Source organism: Sabethes cyaneus, chromosome 3 (genome assembly GCF_943734655.1).
Source record: "Sabethes cyaneus chromosome 3, idSabCyanKW18_F2, whole genome shotgun sequence".
NCBI classification, from domain to species: Eukaryota; Metazoa; Arthropoda; class Insecta; order Diptera; family Culicidae; genus Sabethes; species Sabethes cyaneus.
In genome coordinates, this window is record NC_071355.1 from 171,617,033 (window position 1) to 171,630,635 (window position 13,603).

Below are 13,603 nucleotides of genomic sequence, written 5' to 3' on the forward strand. Positions count from 1 at the left end.
TAACATTTAGTTTCAGTTTCTTTTTCTATTAGCTACAACATAATTTTAACAATTAACTTCAAATGTTTTTTTAATCACTCGACAGGCGGATGGATTCATACGCGCTGACCGGTCTGTACTCGGAAGCCTACACCGATGAAAGCAGTGCGGACATTCCCCAGGACACCGAATCGGAATCGTTGCCAGTATCGGTCAACACTGCCACCATGGAATCGGTCGTCAAGTGCCACAGTCGTCAGCCCTCGAACAGTGTCATGATGACGGAGCGCGAAAAACCGCTGCCGAATGTATTGCTAGTGAGTGAGGATTACTCGCGGGACTGCGGTATTCTGACGTGCCGACCTTCCGCGTTGCAAAAGTTCGCTAGAATCAAAGTGTTCGTGTTGTTGCTGTCGATCCTGGTGACTTTACAGCAAGCACTTAGCTCCGGATATATCAATTCGGTGATCACCACTATAGAGAAACGTTTCGAAATTCCTTCAAGCCTGTCCGGTTTAGTGGCGTCCAGCTATGAGATCGGCAACGTAATTACTGTTATCTTTGTTAGTTATTTGGGTAGTCGGCGGCACATTCCGGTGTGGATTGGAATTGGTGAGGAGTTTGTGCAAGTTTCTGTGAATTTCTCACAATTAATTTTTTTTCTCTATATAGGTGCCGTCATTATGGGAATTGGGTCCTTAGTGTTTATGATTCCTCACTTCACCGGCGAGCCTAATCCCGGGGTTATGCTTGACAATAAAACTGCTGACAACATTTGCAGATTGGTGTCCGTTCGAGAGCAGGACATGGGTCTTGGTCGATTGTCCAACAGTCTTTCCAATCCGCCACTGACGACGCATAACCTCCGGTAAGTGTGGAATATAAATTAAAATGGTCGAATCACGTAATAATCTTCCATCACGTTCTTCGCAGAGGTGACAACTGTCTCAAGAGCAAAGCGTCAACCTTTGGGCCGGTGATACTGTTCGTGATTGCACAAATTTTGCTCGGCGGGGGTGGTAGTCCGTTGTTCACACTGGGCACCACCTACGTTGATGACCACGTGCGCAAGGAAAGTTCATCGATGTATATCGGTAAGATTCTACGCGGGTCGGCGGTTTGTGAAATTCATGCTGAGCGTTGGCGTTTTATTTCATTCTCAGGTGCAATGTATAGTATGGCTGCCTTTGGGCCTGTTTTAGGTTTCCTGCTCGGAGCGTACTTATTGTCGTTTCACATGGACTCGTTTTCTGGCAGTGATATCAATATAGGTAAGGCAGGGCGCTACTTTTCAAAATCAAATATTTTTCGATTGCTTTTTAAAATTTGCCTTTACTCATATGTCTTCCTGCAGATCCAGACGATCGCCGATGGGTAGGAATGTGGTGGGGTGGTTTCCTCGTGTGTGGCATTCTGTTAATACTGGTAGCCATTCCATTTTTCTCCTTTCCGAAGGTAAGCACATAAATTTTTCATGTTGATCACCCATTCATACATTCATAATATGAATATGATTTGTGGTTTGCTTTGCTCCCAACTGTTCACAGGTTCTTACTAGAGAAAAGAAGAAAATTCGTGAGGCCGAGCAAAACTTGTCTCAGTTGCAGCAATTATCGGCAAACAATTCCAGTAGTTTATCTCGGCCACAGCAAAACCAGCCGCAAATGCAGCAACAGCAACTGCCGCAAAGCCAGCAGCAGCCTGGCAGCGCAACAGGTGGTGGTGGTGGCGGCGGCGGCCAAATCGGATCCAACAAATCGAATGAGGATACCGGATATGGAAAGGATATTAAAGGTACGTCTGAAAAATTTCTGCTTACTTGTTTGAACGTTAAAATACCTTTACCTTCTATCAACAGATATTCCTCTTTCGATGTGGCGTCTGGTGTCCAATCCAGTCTATATAGTAACCTGTCTGGGAGCATGCATGGAGCTGATGATTGTTTCCGGCTTCGTGGTCTTTCTGCCCAAATACCTGGAAACACAGTTTAGTCTGGGCAAAAGCCAAGCTAGTGTCTTCACCGGTTCGATTGCGGTTCCGGGCGCTTGCATTGGCATCTTCATCGGTGGCTGCATTTTGAAACGATTTCAGCTCAAACCGAAGGGTGCGGTTCAGTTTGTGCTGGTTTCCAACCTGGTCTGTCTTTCCTGCTACGGGTTGCTGTTCTTTCTGGGCTGCGAAAATCTAAAAATGGCTGGCACCACCATTCCGTACTACAACAGCTCTCCGGCGCACAACGTTGAACCGTTCCAGGTGAATTTGACCGCAGCATGTAATTTCGGCTGCGAATGTCATATGTTTGATGTGGAACCGGTCTGCGGAAACAACGGGCTAACCTATTTCAGTCCGTGCCACGCAGGTTGTACGGCATTTTCGTCCAGCTCTAACTACACCAACTGTGCATGTGAGTACTTTCAGATAGTGATATAGACTGAAGATTTTCAGAATTGTAAAATATTAGTAATAAGTTAATCGTTTGTTTGAAAAACCCCACAAAGTTTAAAGAAAATTATCCACCAACTTTAAAACATTTGAATTTTACTTGGACTTGAAACATTATTTTGATCAAAGGATTAGTATACAAAGCTATAAAGCATACAGTTTGCTCTGGTGAAAAGCTAAATTAGTCCACCAGCTTTCCCAAGCAACAATTAGGATTTTTTCGCACTTTCACGGTGGTTTTTATGACTACAAGAGTGGAATAAAACTTACATTGTTACTTCGGTCGTTAACTTGAAAATACATCCATGATTAAAGTTAAAGTTTTACTGTCAGATCATCCTAATCGATTTGGTTTGTGGCAACCATAATTAAATATTCCATAGAATGATCAATAAATTTAAGCAGTTTCCATCGGTTCGCAGTACATGCGCATTAAATTTTATCGCGTAATTTCTAGCAACGTGCAGTATGAAATGCCAGATATGCTAATGTGGCTTACAGCTTATGTTAATGCTTACCTGGGTAGTCGAAGAAGATAATTTTTTCTTGTTTTTGGTTTATCTAAAGGAGACGTGTAAATTTTCAACCATTTTTTTTAAACGGGGGATACGCGTAAAAGAAACCCGTTTAAAAAACCGCGTTAATTCAAAAATTGTGGTTTAAAAAACGCGTTATTTTAATTCTGACCGAAAAAGCTATTTAAGTGTAAGAATATTACCAGTGTCAAGTACAATTTCAAGTCTAGGCAAAAATTAAATTTCAAGTTTGGTTTCATCAAGCTTTATTTAGGGTATTTCCAGCCCATTGAGCGGTAGCCTGAACAATATTCAGAAACTACGTTGAAACTAATTTATTCGAGACAAGATTTTTATATCAGTTGATAGAATAATATTTACTGAATATCGGCGTGTATTTTGGTCTTAATAAAATGCTACTGAATTTGAGTGATAGTCGCGAGAAATGATGAAGTCGCTGTGGCTAAATTGAGCCCATTTTCTATAGTGGTGTCTGTGTTTTTTAAATCCGACAGGCCGAAATAGCCAGCACAGCGATTAAATGCTTTTCAAAAACAGATCAAAACAGAGATCGAAGGGTAACTTGTTGCTATTGCCTACATTCCGGGCTCATTGAAGATAATTAGTTTTGCAGTGACAACAGCTTGCTGCTGGCTCTAGTGTATCATTGAATCGTTCATATACATTAGCGCCAGTTGTCACCCAAATACCAAACATGTCAGCACATATATTGGTAGTAGTGTAAATAACGCACCATATGCTGGAATTAAAAAAAAGATGCTGCTAATGGCTAGTGAATGAAAATTGATTTATATTTTCATATCAGAGGGGATTTTTAGTGTTTTTCCGTGATAAAAAGAAGTAGAATTGTTCTGTGATAGCATATTCACAGCTGTTTAGTTTCTAGAATAAGTAAACGTGATCATAATTGTGTGTTTTGCAAACCATCATCAAGAACGAATACGCGTTTGCTGCTGGTTTTTTCAGCCTGGTTACGTGCTAGTGGAAAAACAGTGGTTTTGATGTTTATTGAATAAATTTCAGCAAATTAGTTACATTTTTATGAAAATAGTTATAACACGTTAAAGACTATGAGTGCTACATTCGTTTCAGTATTGTTATATAGCGGCGAAGTTTTTATTTGGGAAAGTGTTGCCAAAAAAGGTAATGTATGCCGAAATTAGTAGCGTGATGGGAATACCCTCCCGTACCCCAATTCTAATTTCATGCTCAATTTCAACACGGATTTCAAGTTCAAGTCTGGTTTTAAGGGTAGATCCTACCTTGAAAGGTCGAAAAATAATAGAATTTCGTGAATTTTTTCGGATGCTAGAATTAAAGTTAAGTGTTAGGGTATGGTTAAGGTATATTTGAAGATATGTTTTGTATTTTTTGGTTACCAGAATAGTGATTATTATACTGATGGCAGCTGGGCGCGAAGATGCTCTCTAGAAAACAGTTCGTTGTTGGCGGTATGTGCCAGGAACCAACGGAATACCGGAGACCTGATTTCAAGGATGATTTTGAAGCTTTAGGTCAATACCAGTTTCAAGTCGAAATTTAAATCAATGGGAGGAAAACGTAAAAAGAGAAAAAGTGGATTGAAGCAAACTGGTGGAAAAACGTTAAACGAGGTAAAAAAAGGAGACTGGACAGAAAAAGAAGAAGAATGGAGAGAAAAGATGAAAAATGAGAAAAAAAAGAAAAACCGATAAAGAAAACGAGGAAAACGGAAACTAAATGAGGACAAACTGGACAGAAAGAGAAAAAAACGGAACAAACAAGAAAAAAAATAGAAAATGAGGAAAAGAAAAGGAGAAAATACAGGGGAAGGAAAATTGAGAAACGAGAACGGAAAAAGAGGAAAATGGAGAGCAAAAAATTAAAAAACGGAATACAAACGGAATGAAACGAAGAACCATGTCACAGAATAGGAGGACAAAATAATGAAAAGAACGGAACAGACCAAAAAACAGGGAAAAACGGAGTGAAATAAAAAAAAGAAAATCAAGATTTAAAATAAGAAAACATGGCGCTGGAAACGAAGACAAACAGATCAATGAAACACGAGACAGAAAAAAAGAAAAACGAGTGAAAAAGTAAAACGGAAGAAAAAACAGAAAAGTGAGAGTAAAAATCAAGAAACGTGTAAAAGGAGGAAAAACGGGACTAAAAAGAGGAAAAAAGAAACAGAAATGGAGAAAAACGTATGAGACAAACCACAATTGCAGCTCGGGAATAAGAGAGCAGATGGAACATGCTGGAACGGGATGGAATAAAACTGAAACGGAATGTCGCTTTTGATACCGTTGATCATACCAATTAGCAAGGTACACAAACCATAAAATGTACCACAAAATTTTGATGATTGAAAATATAAGTTTATAGTAGGCTTACAACTTGGCAAATGCCTGTCTGCTGCGTTTATAAATAGTTTTGGTGTACCGCAGGGTAGTAATCTGGGGCTACTGCTTTTCGGTATCTACATAAACGACACAGTGTCATTATTCCAAAAATGCGGAACACTTTTTTCGCTGATAATTTGAGAATCGATGCTGCAGTCAAACTTATCGAGGATTGCGGAATAGGAACTTTTGGACTTTTTTCTGGGATAGCTCACCTTACATCCAGCAACCTTACGACCACATTTACATAGAATACTACTACTGTGGTCTTTTTTTTCGTCAGCATTATTAATATGCGACTTGAGAGCTAATTTGTAATTAATGATTACTTCAAGACTTCTCAATTTATTTTCGATGTACAAGTCTAGCCTAAAATATCTAACCGAAAAAAAACAATAAAATATTTTGTTTTTAACGTAGGACTACGTCTTTCAAGAAGGTAGCTGGTATAGGAAGTCATTCCAAAAAATCAAAAAATGCGAGTGTCACGAAAAATGAAAGATTTTGAGCACTAATAGCTTAGAGGTTTCCAGATCGATTTTAAATATTTTTGTGCCAATTGATCGGAAAATCTTCTACGCATCAACCCCAATAAAGAAACCAATTGGTTTCAAAGTACGCACTATTGAAAAATTAGAAATAATGAAGCATTTTCCAATTGGAAATCCTCGCTTCGTGATTGGTTGCAAAAGATGCCATCATAGTTTTAACGTATTTTTTGAGAAAAAAAGTGACAAATTTCTTCGTCCCAATAAGTCGAAGTTTCTTTCCGACGATTGAAGCTAGACCAATCTGATATCTGTGCTTGTGAAGTACGCCAGAAAGAGTGACAAAGTCTCCTCGTCCCATCAAAATTTCTTACGAACGCGATTAAACCTAGTCCAATTTGATATCTGTGCTTGGGAAATACGCCAGAGTGCAAAACCCCCCTTCTTCTTCAACCGATGTTATCGTTTGAACATTGAACCCAGTCTAAATTGATGTCCTGAAAGTAAACAATTTTGTTAAAGTATAAAATCACCCCTAACTTTCAATCGAGTCTATCTTTAAACATTGAATATAGTCCAAATTGATGCCCTGAAAGTGAAACGACATAGAAAAGCGGGCGATAATCCTTTCTTTTTGCCAGATTGTATCCATATACGTACTGCAACAATTTGTTCGTAACTGTTGTCTTACAGGGAAACAGGGCTGAAGATGTGACGTAAGCAGCAATTCTCAAAGCGAGGAAAATCGGCGACTCTTTTATCCGAGAATAGTTTTGAACGTTTCATTTGCTGCCTTGCGTCAGTTAGTGAGTTAGTTGCCTGCAATTATGTACATAGTTTTAATAGTCAAGCATTACATTTAGTTTAATTTATTTCAAAAATGATGGACAAGACAAGGCAGATATTGTAAACATAAACGGCGAGATGGATCGATTCTGGTCTTAGCCAATGTAATTCGTAAAATTAAGGATCAAAATGGTCCTAGTATGATTCCCTGCGGCACACAAGGCGTATTGACAATACAAATCGGAATCAAAATCAATGGTCAAGTTCTGTCATTTAAATAACTTTTAAACTAGTTATATGTTATCCTTACTAATTTTTTACGGTTTGCAACCATACAGGCCTGAACATTATTCCAGAGATGTGTTTTAAATTCAAGAATGCCAAAAATATTGTCTACAGCTGGAGTTTTTTTCTCATTTCGCTAGCATTAAGAACCACAATATTAAAGAAGACTATACGGATTTACTTTCCAATTACAGGCGTCCAAACGAACGTAACCCGAGTGTACACCGGCGCCGAGGGAGCCCAAGCGCAGGCTCTCAACGCACACGAAAACTTTGCGGAAGTAACCGTAATTCCTGTAGCCACAGCCGGCGTGTGCAACAAACCCTGCCGGACGATCTATCCCTTTCTGATACTGTTGTTCTTTATGACATTCGTTGTCGCTTCCACGCAGATGCCTCTGTTGATGATAGTTTTAAGGTGAGTACCTATAGCGTTTCTGCAACAAAGTTGCGTGGTTATAACAAATTCGACATGTTCTTTTTTTTGTTCGTACACAGATCCGTTTCGGAGGAGGAACGCTCGTTTGCACTTGGTATGCAATTTGTGATATTCCGACTGTTCGGCTACATTCCGGCACCGATCGTGTTTGGGAATCTCATTGATTCTTCCTGTTTGCTGTGGAAATCAACCTGTGGCGAGAAGGGCGGTCGCTGTTTGATATATGACATCGAGAAATTCCGATATAAGTACGTATCTTGTCGGCCCTTGACTCTATGAAGATCTACAGCATACTATTGAAGATATCTGTAACAATTTAATTCTGAATTTTTTTTACAGATATGTGGGCCTTTGCGCGAGCATTAAAATTATTGCCCTTTTCATTTTTATTACCGACTGGTGGTTGGTGAGACGGAGAAAAAATCTGGACAAAATGAACCCTCTGTCGGCGAATGAGCTGGTTGGATCGATTATTAGTTTGGATAAATGTACGGTTTCTGTTATGTCGTAGCTTTAATGATACTAAATTATTTTTTAAATTTTTTAGTATTCGAAGAGAAGGCCAACAGTGACAGTCAAGCAATTCCTTTCAACGGAGAATGCATTTCGGGTGATTCAATTGGAGACAATAACAGCAAACGGACGCTAATAGCCAGTCGACATTTGCGAAATGATTCAAAATCGATTCAGTTAGAGTACAGGTTAGTTTCGGAGTTTAAACGGATGTTGCTTTGATTACCGTCTGTACTGATTGATCTGTAATTTTTTTAGGTACGACGAAGCACCAGCCCAGCACTACCATAGGCCCCGTAAACACATCCGCAGTAACTCCTGTGATATCAAAATCCAACGTTCGAATTCGGCCACTCACCGGGAGACTGATGTACATGACTGGAAACTGAAACGTTTCATGCGCCATCACACTCGAAATAATTCACGTGATTTAGATCAAGATCATGCCGCATGCATGCAGAAAGAGCCAGGAACACAAATGGGTCGTTGGATTAGTCCTCGTAACAAAAATACCGATCAGTCCGCGCCGCCGAATATAAAGTACATCCAGAATCATTTGAAGAACAATAATGTAGACAGTCAGAGTAAGTTGAACTACAGCAACAGTTGCAGCGGGAGTCAAGGTGGGTACTGCCCAGGTCCGAAAAAGAAGCGTCACACGAGAAACTATTCCTACGGTCAGGAGTTCTCTTTCCTGCCAAATACTGTCATCATCCGGTTGGATAACGATATTGCTAACAAGTTCCTGGGGAACAATGGCGGCGCAAGCACTTCTCGAAAAAGTTCATTCTCTCACGATGTCATAAAAAATATGAACAAACTAAACAATTGTGCGAACAACAAGGATATGAACGATCTGAATGAGGAGCTGGAATCCAAGTACGCAAAAGGATCGTCTCATGCAACCTATGGACACTCGAGGAACAACTCGAAAGATTTGAATCTCCTAAATGTGCAACACTCGGGTGACGGGATTCTTGGCGGTATCAAAGCATTGATCGAAGATTCCAATAGTATCTTGCGACACAGACGGGCTAACTCAAAAGATCTAAAATACAGTGGCTACCAGCCGTGTGAAGCCGCTAGTACTAGCGTCGGGACAAGTGTGAGAAAAATGTCCAACGGTGACGGTCATCAGCCGCATCACCATCACCACTTGTCCGGATGCCCTCCGGTGATTGGTAATAGTGGCCAAACGGAATCTCTTCAACTATTGCTAGATAAACCGAATCTCCTAGAAGCACATGGTGGCGTTGGTAGCAGCTCTTCTGGCAACCCTGGTAATGGTTCAACGTCGACTGATGTCTAGCCAGAGGCGGTTACCGTGTGCTCGGTTTGGTGGTCGATCTTAGTAAGGATGCCATACACTTTCCGTGTTTCCTGTAGACTGTTTTCCCTGCCATTATGTTTTAATGGGCCGTTTCCTGCTTATGTAAAGTGCGTTCAGAGTATCAGTCACTTTTATTTGATGGTTTACTGTAGCCCCTCCGTATTTCTTTGTCCTTAACTTACTCAAACAGCACATGCTTCGAATGGTTTCAGTAATATAGGAAGTATGTGCCATATGGGTAGAGTACGGGCTCGCGAGGAAATACAAGCCCACACCTAAAACGAAAGGGTTGCCATATTACCGCTCCCAAAAATACCGGGTTTCATCCTCCCGGCGTAAATAGTATAATTTAGAACAGTGTATAACGTAACTAATGTTTTGTAAAACCCGAGACTGCATTTGTTTAGCTAGATATAGAAGCTTATTATTTTACTTTAAGCAAAACATTGGAATGAAAAGTTTTGTTTGATCGAAGCATTGCGAATTTTCACCACATTTTTCTGAATTTTATTTATGGGCTTAATGTTAAATTTTTTTTGGCTCGTTTTTACTTTTGATTTTGAAAATTTAAATTCTCATTTGCATGGTCCTCGTGTGACAAACGAGAGTTTGTTTTGTGTTCAGCGAAAAAGTTAAATAACGTCGCTCAAGCACATGTCGGCGATATTTCACTGCCATTGTCACCACTCCAAATCCTCGCTTTAAAGTGTAGAATATTTAAGTTGTGATTTCGAAAATTGCGCCGATTAAAAATCCCTTCCAGAACTACTTGAGCTATCGTTGTTCAACGCCTACGCTTTTGACGAGGTTAGTTAGGAAAAAGAAAATTTACAAAGCTCGAAACTTAATAAAACAGCGTCCGTTAAATTATTTAGCAATTGATCGTAGCAAAGATGTCATTTTTTGCTGTCATATATGTTATTTTTTCCATTTTTTACGTGTGAGTTTAGTTTAATTTTAAGCTTAACTGTGAATTTTTTGAATTCTGTTGCACATTTTTTTCGCTGCTTTTAACTGCAATTCACCTCTATTAGGTTCAAACTTGTCAGGTTAGATCTACGTCATATTTTTCACAAAACCAAATTTGGTAATCCAGAATGCTTGTTAATTGATTAAATCTTCTATTAAAAATCAAACTATTTCTTTATTTTCATTAGTAAAAAGTACAAAAAACAGCTTTACACCCACTTTGTTTACCTTATTTGTCGTAGCATGCCAGTTGTTATTAAACTGCTTCTCGCTCCCGACAGTTTTTTCACTCTTGAGGTTTCGCTGCATATTTATCAAGAGGTGGCAGCTGTAGTGCGATTGTATTGGAAGGGTTCCTATCCATAGGCACCATCTGAACGCTGTTGATAGGATATCACCCCAGAATCTTTGTTCTGCAATGACAAAATGCCAAATCCGGCCGAAACAGCACGGAAGAATCATGTTGCTTTAGCAAAGGCAGCAGACGTTAATTTACTGTGGTTCACGGTGTCGGTTGTAATGAAAATGACCCAATCGAAATATTTCTTATTGAACGTCGACAATTTCATATGCTTGAAAGTATCTGCCGCGGCGAGCAAAATGTTGGTAGGTCGCTCTTACTTGGACGCCATTTTGATAACTGAAGAGCAAAGGTCAAATCAAATTAGAGGCATTGCATGCACACCCCTACAAAATGCAGCGTGCTCAAATTTTTTAAATGCACTTTTGCACTTTAAATGCACTTTTGCACTTTTCGTAAAGTTTAATTCGACCAAATTTTGATCGTAACACACTTTATGCTTAAGTTCGGTATTTTTACGGTAGATTTCGTCCAAACTAATAAAACAACTTAGACCAAACAATCTGGCCTCAGTGATTCAATCCAACTTGGTTCAAACAACAGTTTTCATTCCAAACTTTCACAGTTAATAAACGACCATCAGTAATTGTTCTTCTAAAAGTGATAAATACTCTGTTAGACGCAAAAATCCTAACGAAAAACAGTATCGTCGCACGAAACGGATCCAAAAATAAAGCAAAAAGCGGGAGCTAGTGAAGTAACAAACTAATTACCTAATGCAATATAGAGAACAAGACGTAACTAACAAGAACAAAACGTAAAAAAGAATTGAAGTAAAATACAACCTTCCAAATATTCCTATGAATGAAGAGATAATAGTAATTTTTAGTGCAACCATTACATTTTATAGTAGGATACAGTTTAGTAAACTGCCAACAGTGCAGTGCGAGTAAATAGTTATAAATCAATTGTAGATGAATACAAATGCCTAACTTATTGATAATGCAAAAGCACTTGTTGCTTGCAGCAAGTAAATTTAAAAAAAATATTGAAATAATGGAAACAGCAGAATTTAACCATTAAATAAAGAATGAAATATTTTTATACATTTACCTATTAGAGCAAACAACAGAAATGCAACAAATTGTTATACATTTTATGATGCGAGAGAGATAGTAAACTATGAGTAAATGCGGACATTCACGAAGTACTTGTTTAGGTTTCCTTGTCCCGTATTGCTTCCGAAGTCATTTTTTACAGATCCAGCGAAGTGAGAGTGGAGCGCAAATAAACCCGCGAAAGTTTGCTATCCTAAATTTTGAATGGATGTAAATTTTAGGTTAATTTTAACATGCTTCAAATTTAGAAGAAAAAAAAATCACTAATAAAACCAAGGGATTCTTTTTTTTGTTGCGATTCACAGGTACGCGTCGAGTCAATTCAGGTGTGCGCGTGATTGCAAGAGCTGACGCGGGGCTTATAAATTTGATTGAGTCCCGTAATTCACTGTAAAGTTTAGATAAGCATCGACGAATGAATGGAACAGCATCAAAAGCAAACATAGAAATCGACGGTGAACTAGGAGCTGTGAAACTACTCTAGGTAAAACGGTGTGCGAACGAAGTTATAAATGAAAATCGCCTAATATGTATTTTTGAGGTTGTTACTGAATATAGTAGAAATGTAGTGCTAGGATTGAATGCTGGAAGATTGTGCCGTGTTGTTGCGTAGCAGACAATTCCTTTTCCTTAATCTTAATCCTGTAGTCAACTGAGCAGTAGACGTAGATTCTAAGCGTGTTACTGAGTGAGAATTCTAGCCATGTAAAGACAGAAATGTTTCCTTTTTCCGGTTTTTAGTGCAATGGCGAACATAGATTGGCGCTAAGAAACATCAACAGAGGATTGGTGTGGTTTTAAATTGAATTTAGTGGTTAGGCTATTGAGCATGTTCTCTCCCGCAATCCTCTACTCTACTGTCGGTATATGTCTGTTGTTAGTAGTACTATTACGTGACTTGATAAATAATGAAAATTTGAACTTAGGTTTCTAACAATAACACTCAATCATAGAAAATCGAGTTGATTTATGTTTATCAAAAAAAGTAGAATTTGTCGCACTTTCACCAAAATTTAAATTTTCTCACAATTATATATAATGTACTAATTTGGCAACACTGTACTTTAAAATTATTACAATATTTTTAGAAACGAAACAAATCAACGGGGCACGTCTACGAAGCATGGTGAGAAAGCGTTACGGAAAAGTAAACATATCGTGTTAAACAGTAAACAAAGAAAGAAAATTATGCAAAACAAACACATAAAGACCTATTTTTAATAGACACAAAACAAGGAAAGCAAATGGTACAACTTGAATCTACCAGAAAAGCAATGTTTCCAAAATCACGTACCGATAAAAGCTCTATATTTTCTCTTCGAAAACTGTGGCATCACAACTGTTGCTGTTCAAGTCGTTAAGATGGGTGTACAAACTATGTATGTTTAGTTGTTTGATAGATGCACACGCAACAGAACACACACATACATACACTCATACAATCAAACAACAAGTAAAAATCGCTGTCAATTAGACTATGAGCTGTTTTCATGCTGTGTACTGACTTTAACAATGTCAACGCGTATATGAAATCACAATAATCCAACAACAGAACATAGAAAGTTATGATTATGTTTATAACGGCAATGAGATAGAAATGATGGTGCGTTGCTTCTAGGAATAAACTAAATGAAACAATAAATAAATTTATATAAAAATACCGATCACGAAAGCGAGTATCGTTTGTCAAGGTAGAACTAAAGAAAAATAACCGACAGATTAGAATGCTGATAAATCATGGACAAAAATATGAAAGCTTTTATGACATCTATTTTGCAACCTGTCAAAATAGCGACTTAAATAAAATCAATTTTTTTCTGACATCTTACATTTCTAGCTCCCGTAAGAACGTCTGGAAAGGAAATGATCATTTAGGTTTTGCAAATTATATCTAACATCCATTATGCCTTTCATTCATCATGGCTAGGGTCCATTATGCTTAACGCCCAGTATGTCTACCGTCCGTATGTCTAACGTCGCGCACCCAGTCAGCGTAGCGTATTTCGATCCTAGGCTACTCGTTGCCAATTCGTT

At 38.5% G+C, this 13,603-nt stretch overlaps 1 protein-coding gene across 3 annotated transcripts in view; it reads left to right on the plus strand.

The window, feature by feature from the left end:
- The window catches only part of LOC128744067 (solute carrier organic anion transporter family member 5A1), a 131,990-nt gene extending 118,758 nt beyond the window's left edge, over positions 1–13,232 (plus strand). For all 3 annotated transcript variants that reach the window (XM_053840830.1, XM_053840832.1, XM_053840831.1), the window contains 12 exons: positions 86–591; positions 652–847; positions 913–1,073; positions 1,143–1,250; positions 1,334–1,434; positions 1,527–1,773; positions 1,838–2,383; positions 7,095–7,317; positions 7,398–7,586; positions 7,678–7,826; positions 7,886–8,039; positions 8,110–13,232. In XM_053840830.1, coding sequence (XP_053696805.1) covers positions 86–591; positions 652–847; positions 913–1,073; positions 1,143–1,250; positions 1,334–1,434; positions 1,527–1,773; positions 1,838–2,383; positions 7,095–7,317; positions 7,398–7,586; positions 7,678–7,826; positions 7,886–8,039; positions 8,110–9,160 — 3,631 coding nt within the window. In that variant the 3' untranslated portion in view covers positions 9,161–13,232. The remainder of the gene's footprint in view (positions 1–85; positions 592–651; positions 848–912; positions 1,074–1,142; positions 1,251–1,333; positions 1,435–1,526; positions 1,774–1,837; positions 2,384–7,094; positions 7,318–7,397; positions 7,587–7,677; positions 7,827–7,885; positions 8,040–8,109) is intronic.
- Positions 13,233–13,603: the final 371 nt, after the last annotated feature.